Below are 13,072 nucleotides of genomic sequence, written 5' to 3' on the forward strand. Positions count from 1 at the left end.
CTCCGTCATTGTGACTTCGCGGAACCCTTCAAGGCATCATTTGCGAATTCCCCTTTTGATGGTTCTGCCCATTCGTGAGACTTTAGTCCAGAGCGAAAAGGACGGGAAGACGTTGTCTGCCATCAGAGTCCGCTTTTCTGCTCCCCAGAGGTCCTTCTCCAAGAACCAAAAGGGACAGAAAAAGATGTGGTTCCAGAAATCGCAACATTCCCACCCTGCTCAGGACAACCAGTCTTTCCGTGGCAGAGGAGGACAGGGAGGATGCCGCCCTAGAGGCAGAGGGGGCCCGAAGAATTTTGGGTCCAGAGAAACCTTCTCTGATCAACCCACGCAGCAACCCTGAGGGGTTGCCCGACTGCTCCACTCTGGAGGCAGTCAGGGGGCATTTCTCGAGGCACCTGGCAGCTTGGGAGTCCATCACATCAGATCGCTGGGTGCTTTGTATCATATCCAGAGGTTACCAAATTCCCCTGTTCCATGTCCCCAAAGTCAGAAACCTCCCTGATGTACCACCCGATCAGAGGGAGGTAGCAGCTGCAGAGATCCAGCAGCTACTAGAAAAAAGAGCCATCCAACCCGTTCCCCCAGACCAGTTTGGATTGGGTTTTTACTCCAGGTTCTTTCTGGTGCCAAAAAACACGGGGACCTAAGGCCCATCCTCGACCTCTCCTGTTTGAACCGGTCAGTAACCAAAGAGAAATTCTGGATGGTCACTCTTCAATCCATCCTCCCCCTATTGCGGGAGAATGACTGGATGTGCTCAATAGACCTCAAGGATGCGTACTACCACATCCTAATGGACAGACAATCCAGGAGGTTCCTCCGCTTCTGGCTGGGACCCAGTCACTACCAGTTCAGGGTCCTTCCCTTTGGTCTCACCACAGCCCCACAGGGTGTTTACCAAAGTATTAGCAGTGATAGCGGCCCACCTGAGACTCCAGGGAATGCAGGTCTTTCCGTACCTGGACGACTGGCTCCTGACCTCCTCGACAAGGCATCTACTCTGCTCAGCCAGGGACTACTTCCTCCGGCTTGCTCCCCAGCTGGGCATCATGATCAATATGAACAAATCCTCTCTTGCTCCGACTCAGGTGACAGAGTTTATAGGGGCCAAATTGGATACAAGAAACCTTCTAGCATTCCTGACGATGGAACGACTTCAAAATCTGAGGCTTCATGTGCGGGCCATCCTCCAGTCAAAAGCTCCACCAGCGGAATTGGTACTGAGGGCTCTAGGCTCCATGGTGGCGGCAATCACTCTCTTACCATTGGCTCGCCTGAATATGAGGGTTCTGCAATGGACCCTCCAAGACCAATGGTCCTTTCAGCATTACTCCCTAAACCACCCTATTTCCATCAGCAGGGAGTGCAGGAGGGCTCTTTTATGGTGGCTCCAATCTCTGGACCTCCATACGGGACATCCCCTTCTCCACATCCCCTCCCCTGACCACGGTGACCACTGATGCCTCTCTCCTAGGGTGGGGGGGCATTGCTCAGGCAAGACAGTCCAAGGCACGTGGAACGACACAGAGACCTCTTTGCATATCAATTTCCTGAAGATGAGGGCGGTGCTGTTGGCGTTGCAAGCACTGCAGAACCTTCTTCCTGTAGGAACTATTGTGATACAGATGGACAACATGTCAGTGGTCTGGTACATCAACAAACAGGGGGGATCCAGGTCCTATCCTCTCTGTCGAGAGGCCATGAGAGTGTGGGAATGGGCGATCTCTACCAACCGCTTTCTTGTTGCAACGCACATTCCGGGATGGTCCAACATTCTGGTGGACAGACTCAGCCTCGCTATCCTTTCCCCGTACGAGTGGTCTCTCAATCTCCAGGTAGCAAAGTGGATTTTTGCTGTATGGGGGCAACCCTGTTGCGATCTCTTCACCTCTCCCTCAAATATGAAATGCAACAGCTTCTTCGCTCTAATTCCCCCCTTCGGGGAATCCCTGAGAGACGCTCTGATGCATGCTTGGCCCCCCGGTCTACTTTATGCCTACCCTCCTCTACCCCAGTGCTGAAACTCATACAGAAAGCCAGTCGGTTGGGGAGCAGAATGATCCTCATTGCCCCATTCTGGCCTCGTCAAACGTGGTTCCCTTACCTGTGGTCTCATCTGGTAAATCCTCCCTGGATTCTGGATCCCCTTCCAGATCTAATATCTCACCCCCTAGGTCTCCCGACCCCTAACCTGGACAACCTCAAGCTGACAGCTTGGTTGCTCCAGTTCCACTCCTAGTCAGGACTCCTGGTATCTGTTCCCCAGTTAAAGCCATCCTAGTAGCAGCACATAAACCCTCCACTAGGAAAGTCTATCGTAGTAAGTGGAAGCGCTTCTCCATCTGGGCAGGACATCATAACTTAAACCCCTTCACAGCCCCATTGCCGTCTGTGCTAGAGTTCCTTACAAGCCTGTTTCATCAGGGGGCTAGCTGCTCTACGGTCAAGGTTCAACTAGCAGCTATTTCTCATTACCATGTGGGGCATGAGTCAGACCCTTTGATTACAGCAAAGTTGTGCAAAACCTTCCTCAAGGGTACTTTCCTGCTCAGACCTCCTGTCAAGGAAGTTGTACCCCCTTGGGATTTATCTTTAGTTCTACAGGCCTTGACAGCTCCCCCTTTTGAACCTGCTGCTTCAGTCGATCTTAAGTACCTCTCCTGGAAAACAGCATTCCTGGTTGCGGTTACTTCAGCGAAAAGAGTTTCCGAGCTTCAGGCCCTTTGTGTAAAACCCCCGTACTTGGTCTTTCACCAGGATAGAGTGTACCTCAGGACCAATCCCTCCTTTCTCCCTAAGGTGGCTTCAGAGGCTAATATCAATCAGTCCATTAACCTGCCAGTCTTCTTCCCTAAGTATCAGAATAAAGGAGAATACAAGCTTCATTCGTTAGATATGCATAGACAGCTGTGCTTCTACATTCATAGGACTGCTGGTCATAGACAACCTGACCAGTTGTTCATCTCCTTTACCAAATTTAACCTAAGTAAATCTTTTTCTAAGACCACTCTGTCACGATGGATCTCACAGTGTATTCCTTTGGCCTATGAAAGTTCTGGGAGGCCCGCACCTCAGGGAGTCCGGGCGCATTCTACTCGCTCTATATCTACCTCTGCTGCCTTTAGGTCTAGAGTCTCTCTAGATGATATTTGTTCTGCAGCCACTTGGGACTCATTTCATACCTTTATCAACCATTATAAGCTGGACATTATTTCCAGAGGGAGAGCATCCTTTGGCTCCGCAGTGCTTTGGAACATCCTTCCATGATGGCCGCCCAAGATTCAGGTAGCTGGGGACTCTGTCCCAACGGTTGCTGACAAATGAAGTACATACTTCAGATTAAGAAGTTATGTACTCACCATAACATTCCATCTGAGTAGGTAACTTCATTTGTTTGCAACCATCCCCCCCTCCTTCCCCCTGGCCTGCAGAAATTAGTCTCTGTATGTCCTTTGCCCTTAGTCCCCTTCGGGACGTAATGTAGCTTTAGCTGCTTATATAGGGCAAACTTGATCTGAGGTCAGTCAGGGTTGGCAGGGGATTATGGGTAAGGGGAGGAGCTAGGAGCTCGAATCTTAAGGCTATGTATAAGTTGCCGGCTCGGATCCGAGATCGGATCCAAGACCCAACGGTTGCAGACAAATGAAGTTGTCTAGTCAGATGGAACGTTATGGTGAGTACATAACTTCTTATTATTAGATTTGGCTTTTTTTATGTTTGGTGCCAGAACTCTACTTCTTTACTGTTTCAAAATAGATGTGTTATCCTCATGTTCCAGTAATAGCATTTATAAAATAACATTCTGTGACAAGAAAACGTTAACCATTTTTGCAACAATCCTTGTACTCTAATAAAGAATGACATACAAAGAATGACATCTTTCAAGAGAACTTGGCAGTTTATTCCAGCGGAGCACTACAGCTGAAATGGTGTAGCCAAAAGGCACCAAAGCAAAAAAAAAAAAAAAAAAAACAAAGTTGCTGAGTTATTAGCCTTTTTTTCAGATTTGCAAGAATACTTCTTCACTTATTATTTTAATAATATCTATAGTAAGAACCTGAAGAGGAACTAAGCAGATATTCATTTTTAATGTATTCTAAAGCAAAAGTAGACAAAATAGCATTTTTGTTCTTTGTTTTTCTACAAGAGCCCCTCTTTACACAATGCATTCTTTACCTCCAAAAGATGACATATTTTCGCAAGCTCTCTTTTCTTAATTCTGTTTTGTCCCATTCAGATAGATGAGGAGCTATTAGAATTAATGCTTATGTTGAGTGACTCTGCAGTGAATATCAATAGTTTTTTTATTGACTGTTTAATGCAAGAGCCTTGCCATCTTCTAGATATACTGCAATGGGCTCTTTCACTCCTTTCATCTGCAAATAGTGGTTAAATTGATTGATACTGACAGGCTAAGAATTTATTAGTTATACGGATTACACCCATTCACTCACTCTGTCATGCAGAGGAATCATGTTTCCTGTTAACTAGTGACTGAGTTTCCCGCTGAGCTATGACTTGACAGAAATTATTAAAAGAGCTGGTCTGTATCTGTGCTACAGCAACAAAATATATGCCATTTGTATCTGTGCTACAGCAACAAAATATATGCCATTCGTATCTGTGCTACAGCAACAAAATATATGCCATTTGTATATGTGCTACAGCAACAAAATATATGCCATTCGTATCTGTGCTACAGCAACAAAATATATGCCATTTGTATCTGTGCTACAGCAACAAAATATATGCCATTTGTATCTGTGCTACAGCAACAAAATATATGCCATTCGTATCTGTGCTACAGCAACAAAATATATGCCATTTGTATCTGTGCTACAGCAACAAAATATATGCCATTCGTATCTGTGCTACAGCAACAAAATATATGCCATTCGTATCTGTGCTACAGCAACAAAATATATGCCATTTGTATCTGTGCTACAGCAACAAAATATATGCCATTTGTATCTGTGCTACAGCAACAAAATACATGCCATTTCACCCACTAAAGACTTATTTTGATACCCCCGCTGAGAAGGAAAAAAGGCAGGGCTAATAACCCTTAGTTTTATGGGATTTTCCTGTGCCGAATTGTTTGAAGTGAAAATGCCAGTAATATGTAGAGGCTAATAAATTTAATTTATAAATAATATAATATGAAACTTCATGCAAACCCAACATGGTATGCTATGACTAGCTGGTATAGCACAGAACTGTTTCGTAAAGGCAAAAAATGGCCAAGGCATGTTTTATTTATATGAGGAACTCTAAACTCTATGGAACATTTTGAAAGGTGAAACGATAGTAAGGTATGGCTAAGGAAATGTTGTGGTGGAATGTAGTTGTTCTTTAAGTAAATGATATAAAAGCAACAAAAAGAATTGTATTCCATCTAGTCCCCAAAAATAATGGTTCTGATATTGCTTTATGACAGTAAAACTACAGCAATTATGAAGCATGAATGGTAGGACTGAGAAGAAAATATAATGTTAAACTAACAGATCAACTAAATAGATATCTTTTTTACTTTCTTCAAGTTTCCAAAATAAAACTATTACAGTGTAAGTGCACGTGCATGTATAGTTATATGTGTGCACATATGTATGCTTGTATCAGTGCAAGCAATATTAATTTTTCAGTTAATAGGGACATTTGTTCCTGATGCCACTGCTGAATGTCCTTATGCATGCATGATTTTCTAGCATTGCATATATTTTTATATACTGCTCATAATTATTGTTATTATTATTATTATTATTATTATTATTATTATTATTATTATTATTTTATTACTACTATTCTTTTATTGCAAATGACTTTGACTTGCATTCCTTTCATGCTAAATTTAAGTGATTTGTTTAAAGCTGTACCTCCATTTCAGTTAATGTAATCATGCTGACCAGATGAATTCTGAACTGTGCTCCAAGCGATGGGTCTCTTAAGAGTTCTGCTGCCTATGGAAACAAAGGTTTGGTTAGTTTAGTTAATCTTGCAAAATGCGCAGGATAACTATTAGAAAGAATAACAATATAAAATAAAATATAAAATCAAAGTAACACAATGCTAGTTTGAAAATACTGTGCCAGAAATCCTCCTTTAAAGCATAAAGAGCATCACTTCGATAACAACATTATATCTTGAGCCTCCCCATTCAAGAAGAAGCATTATCATGCTGTACAGGGGTGGTAAACAAACACACACAGCTCTGGCTTATATTATTCTTTAATATTCATTTGCAGTCAGAATATGCGGCTCCTCTACAGTTGGTCAAGGACAAGTTCCCTGAGCTTCAGTTGCCCGCAGGAAAAAACAGTAAGAGGCTAAAAGTCGAATGCTGTTCTCCACAGAAAGTCATTGCCAGTGCAATTTCTAACTGTACTAATTGTACACAAACAGTGTGAGTCACTTCAGAGATAAACACCAGCTATGGAATGTATATCTTTACTGTATCTATTGTTATGTTCTGCCTTTTAATATATTGGTTGTTTACTTGTTTGCATTCTAATTTAATAAGTAGTACTCTGTACTGAAGCACTTCAATAAAACTGAGCTTGAATATGAACTTGATATTTAGACTAAGCAATGCCAGAGAAGGGCTTTTGGTCATCATCATCTTCTTTCGGCTGTTCCAGTTAGGGGTCACCACAGCGGATCATCTGTTTCCATTTCTTCCTGTCCTCTGCATCATGCTCTTTCACACCAACCACTTGCATCTCCTCTCTCACCATATCCATAAACCTTATCATAGGCCTTCCTCTTTTCCTCTTACCTGGCAGCTCCATCCTTAGCATCCTTTTCCCAATATACCCAGTATCCCTCCTTAGCACATGTCCAAACCAACACAATCTCGCCTCTCTTGCTTTGTCTCCAAACTGTCCAACCTGAGCTGACCCTCTAATATACTGATTCCTAATCCTGTCCATCCTAGTCACACCCAATGCAAATCCTAACATCTTTAACTCTGCCACATCCAGCTCTGATTCCTGCCTTTTCATCAATGGCACTGTCTCCAACCCATATAACATAGCTGGTCTAACTACTCTCTTGTAAACCTTCCCTTTCACTCTTACTGGTACCCGTCTGTCATAAATCACTCCTGACACTCTTCTCCACCCATTCCAGCCTGCCTGTATCCTCTTCTTCACCTCTCTTCCACACTCACCATTACTTGTAAAATCCACGAATGAAGTAACTATGTAAATAAATTTACTGCGAATACACCTATAAGTTCCCAATTTTGTAGTAATCCAATACTGTAGCCAAACGAACCACCGACCAAAGAAAAATAAAATACTTATTTTTATTCTACAAATACAAAAAAACAAACAAAAAGTTTGAACAGAGTTTAGCACTTTCACCCAACATCACAGGGTTTCCTCACAACTCACAAAACAATTAAGCTCAGACTCTTAAATGTCTTTTTTGGCGCCAGCACAATTTCAAATATTTAAAGTGACACCACTGTGTTACCACTCTAAACATGACATTAGTAATACAAGTAATCATGAGGAATATAAATAAAAATATATAGTGAAAAATATATACAGTAAAAATACAATAAAAATACAGTAAAAATATGAGTGAAAATACGAGTGGTCTGAAACCTACATCTCTACAGCTGCCACTAGTACAATACATACTACTTCATATGTGAAATGTTATGCTATAAATGAAAATTAAATATTGACAAGGTAGTCATGTTACTTCCTATAAATACTTGTAAATAATTACTTCAAAATACTATTCTAAATCTATCTACTATTCTATAAAAACAAAATATATAAAACTTGATTGACAATGGTAAATACATTTGTTAACAAAAAGAAGTATAGAAAATGAAAACAAAAATATTGTTACGTCAATGCACTGTATGTGTACATACTCAAAAATTGAATAAAAATATAAAAATATGAAATGTTACATTTAAAAATATATGTGAATATAATAATCTAATATTACTAAGTAGGTTTTGTCACCATGTTAAAAAAAAATGTTAAAAATCTTATTAAATAATGTAAATAAAATCTATGTAAAATCTATTTAAAATCTATGTGAAATCTATATAAAATCTACACTTCCTGTAAAGGCTGTGATACTAAATAATTAATATATTAAAAGTGATTAATTTATATATTAATACTACTGTTTGTTATTTTTGGGATGTAATAGGGGTTTGATCGATATATGGTCATTTAAACCTGAGGGGGGGGGGTGGCATCTAAATAAATTTGCCACCATATCTCTCTATAGCTTAACAGACTTTTAATATCTCCTCCCTTGGGGCTAGGTTTTAATACTTCTAAAATGATGAATTTAAAATAATGGTCCTCTCCTTCATAAAAAATGTGCTTATATAATGCATTGTTTATGTCTTTGGTTTTAATACTATAGGTGTGGTTGTAAATTCTTTTTCTAAAATGCCTCTCGGTCTTGCCAACGTAAAAACTGGAGCATTTTTGACATATGCTTAAATAAATTACCAATTTACTGTTACAATTTCCTAACTTACTATAAACACAACTTTTTAATTCATTGTTTAAATTAATTATAAGTTCATCAGACATGTATTTACATTGGTTACATGTGCCACATTTTAAACTTCTGTTTGGTATTCCACAATTTTCTTAATATTGCTCCCCATTTTAAAGATAAAATTGGGTTTCGTACCTATTACTTTTGTGGTTTGAGCATCATTGAATACTAGGTGCCATGAGTCACTTATAATTTGTTTAATAAAACTGGCTGCCGTATTATACTGAATCACTCATGATTTTTTTGTGCTTATTACTAGAAATCAAATCTGTTTTCCCCATTGTTAAATCTGTGTCTGTTACTTGTCCTCCAGAGTTATTACCTAGCAAAGGTTGATATCGAGTGCCCCTGAATTCCAAAATATATTTGATAGTGGAATCCATCATATTGCTGGGGTATCCTCTTTGTGAAAACAATTTTTTTATGTACTCTAACTCTATTCTTAGATCTTCGTCATTTGAAGTCATACGTGCTGAGCAAATGCATTGACCCTTAAAAATATTGTTTTTTAATTTCTCAGGATGGCAGCTAGTGTAATGAAGATAACTATTGGAAAATGTATCCTTTCTGTAAATAGACGAAGATACTTGTTGTATCTCATATTTGATTAAAGTGTCTAAATAAGGTACGTCAATGTTGTTGTAAGAGTATGTGAATTTTAAATAATCACTACTTGAGTTTAAAAAATGAATAAATGTCTCTAATAATATCTCATCTGCTCCCCATAAAATATAGATATCATCTAAAAACCTTGAGTAATATTTGACGTGTTTATAAAATTCACTTGTAAATAAGATATTGTCTTCCCAATTAAGCATTACCAGATTAGCATATATTGGGGCACATGCAGTGCCCATAGCAACACCTCTAATCTGTTTAAAGAGTTCTCCTTCAAAATATATGTAGTTTTTATCAAGAACTATGGACATCATTTCCTGTAATAAACATATTTTGTTCCATTCTATACCAGTATGTTTCCTTATACTATTACTAAAAGCTTCGAGTCCTTCATCCTTCGGGATACAGGAAAACAAATCTATCACGTCTATAGTTAAAAATATTACATTGTCTAAATTTATATTTTTTGGAAAGTTCATTAAAAATATCCATGAATCTTTGACCATATGAGGCACATTATCATAAATAAATTTCAATTTTGAATTAATATATCTCCCTATTGGGAAAGTTTTGGAATTACTGCCTGACACGATCGGTCTAAAAGGGGGGTCAGAGATGTCTTTGTGTATCTTAGGGATACCTACAAATGTAGCCAATTGTGGAAATTCCACCCTCAAAAAATCGTATTCATCTCTAGTAATCCTTGCTTCTATATAATATTCTTTTATATATGAGTCTATTCTACGATGAGCTATATTGAGCTCATTGATTGAAATAGAAATGTAATTACCAGAATGATGTAAGATGTCATACATTTTCATAATATACTGAAAATTGTCATATAAAACTATACCACCCCCTTTGTCAGGCTTCATCACTCTTATATTCTTGTCATTCATAATTATATTTAATAAATTGATGTCTTCTGTAGTCAAATTACTATGTTTGGTCATTTCCTTCAAATTCTTATGTTCATGATAAATTTTCCTCAATGTGATTTTTTCATATAAATCAACTTTCGGATGAAAAGGTGGAATGAATACACTCACTTTTTTTAAAACAGAAGTTTGATTATCATCTTGTGATCTTGTTTTGTTCTCATTAGTCTGTGTGTTATTAAAAAACAAGTCTAAATTGATTTTTCTGATATATTTTTTTAAAATCTATAATATTATGTACTAGGTTGAATCTAGGGTTAGGTATAAATTTCATTCCTTTACTGAAGAGGTTGAAATGTTCCTTTTTGATGTCACAATCTGTGTAGTTAAAAATGTTAAAATTATCAAATGTATGTATGTTGCCTTCAACTTTGATGTCTTTATTCTTGTTACTGTAATCCTTACTTGACACCAAGTCTTGGTTAATATTCAATTCCATTAATTTCTTGTGTCTCTTACATAACCCTGGTTGCCATTTTGATATGGTTGTATCGATTGTTTCCCTCCTCTCTGAAAATCCTTTCTGTTTATGTATCTTTTGTTATATTTATACACTGTATTGTTTCCCCCTTGCTCAAATTCTCTATTCCCATCCCTTAATTATGTGTTGTAATACATATGTTGGTTGTCATTTCTTCTACCTTCATTGCTTGGCCATATGTAGGCTTTATTTGAATTATAATGTGCACTGTCCCTTTTCAATTTGTTTATATTATACAGATTAGAGGTGTTGATATGGGCGCTGCATGTGCCCCAATATACGCTAATCTGGTAATGCTTAATTGGGAAGACAATATCTTATTTACAAGTGAATTTTATAAACACGTCAAATATTACTCAAGGTTTTTAGATGATATCTATATTTTATGGGGAGCAGATGAGATATTATTAGAGACATTTATTCATTTTTTAAACTCAAATAGTGATTATTTAAAATTCACATACTCTTACAACAACATTGGCGTACCTTATTTAGACACTTTAATCATATATGAGACACAACAAGTATCTTCGTCTATTTACAGAAAGGATACATTTTCCAATTGTTATCTTCATTACACAAGCTGCCATCCTGAGAAATTAAAAAACAATATTTTTAAGGGTCAATGCATTCGCTCAGCACGTATGACTTCAAATGACGAAGATCTAAGAATAGAGTTAGAGTACATAAAAACATTGTTTTCACAAAGAGGATACCCCATCAATATGATGGATTCCACTATCAAATATATATTGGAATTCAGGGGCACTAGATATCAACCTTTGCTAGGTAATAACTCTGGAGGACAAGTAACAGACACAGATTTAACAATGGGGAAAACAGATTTGATTTCTAGTAATAAGTACAAAAAATCATGCGTGATTCAGTATAATACGGCAGCCAGTTTTATTAAACAAATTATAAGTGACTCATGGCACCTAGTATTCAATGATGCTCAAGCCACAAAAGTAATAGGTACGAAACCCAATTTTATCTTTAAAATGGGGAGCAATATTAAGAAAATTGTGGAATACAAGAGAGAAGTAAAGACGGACAGAAATAATGTGACAAACAGAAGTTTAAAATGTGGCACATGTAACCAATGTAAATACATGTCTAATGAACTTATAATTAATTTAAACAATGAATTAAAAAGTTGTGTTTATAGTAAGTTAGGAAATTGTAACAGTAAATTGGTAATTTATTTAAGCATATGTCAAAAATGCTCCAGTTTTTACGTTGGCAAGACCGAGAGGCATTTTAGAAAAAGAATTTACAACCACACCTATAGTATTAAAACCAAAGACATAAACAATGCATTATATAAGCACATTTTTTATGAAGGAGAGGACCATTATTTTAAATTCATCATTTTAGAAGTATTAAAACCTAGCCCCAAGGGAGGAGATATTAAAGGTCTGTTAAGCTATAGACAGATATGATGGCAAATTTATTTAGATGCCACCCCCCCCCCAGGTTTAAATGACCATATATCGATCAAACCCCTATTACATCCCACAAATAACAAATAGTAGTATTAATATATAAATTAATCAGTTTTAATATATTAATTATTTAGTATCACAGCTTTTACAGGAAGTGTAGATTTTATATAGATTTCACATAGATTTTAAACAGATTTTACATAGATTTTATTTACATTATTTAATAAGATTTTTAACATTTTTTTTAACATGGTGACAAAACCTACTTAGTAATATTAGATTATTATATTCAAATATATTTTTAAATGTAACATTTCATATTTTTATATTTTTATTCAATTTTTGAGTATGTACATATACAGTGCATTGACGCAACAATATTTTTGTTTTCATTTTCTATATTTCTTTTTGTTAACAAATGTATTTACCATTGTCAATTAAGTTTTATATATTTTGTTTTTATAGAATAGTAGATAGAGTTAGAATAGTATTTTGAAGTAATTATTTACAAGTATTTATAGGAAGTAACATGACTACCTTGTCAATATTTCATTTTCATTTATAGCATAACATTTCACATATGAAGTAGTATGTATTGTACTAGTGGCAGCTGTAGAGATGTAGGTTTCAGACCACTCATATTTTCACTCATATTTTTACTGTATTTTTATCGTATTTTTACTGTATATATTTTTCACTATATATTTTTATTTATATTCCTCATGATTACTTGTATTACTAATGCCATGTTTAGAGTGGTAGCACAGTGGTGTCACTTTAAATATTTCAAATTGTGTTGGCACCAAAAAAGACATTTAAGAGTCTGAGCTTAATTGTTTTGTGAGTTCTGAGGAAACCCTGTGATGTTGGGTGAAAGCGCTAAACTCTGTTCAAACTTTTTGTTTGTTTTTTCGTATTTGTAGAATAAAAATAAGTATTTTATTTTACTTTGGTCGGTTGTTCGTTTGGCTGCAGTATTGGATTACTACAAAATTGGTCACTTATAGGTGTATTCGCAGTAAATTTATTTACACTCACCATTACTCTGAACC

General features: G+C 36.9%; 1 protein-coding gene across 1 annotated transcript in view; it reads right to left on the reverse strand.

Annotated features, from left to right (window-relative positions):
- The window catches only part of ADAMTS13 (ADAM metallopeptidase with thrombospondin type 1 motif 13), a 1,149,238-nt gene that overhangs the window by 1,008,384 nt on the left and 127,782 nt on the right, over positions 1-13,072 (reverse strand). Inside the window, exon 6 of the mRNA XM_044058222.1 lies at positions 5,877-5,960. Within this exon, the coding sequence (XP_043914157.1) occupies positions 5,877-5,960 (84 nt within the window). The remainder of the gene's footprint in view (positions 1-5,876; positions 5,961-13,072) is intronic.

Source organism: Protopterus annectens, chromosome 16.part0 (assembly GCF_019279795.1).
Source record: "Protopterus annectens isolate FY-2018-M chromosome 16.part0, PAN1.0, whole genome shotgun sequence".
NCBI lineage: Eukaryota > Metazoa > Chordata > Ceratodontiformes > Protopteridae > Protopterus > Protopterus annectens.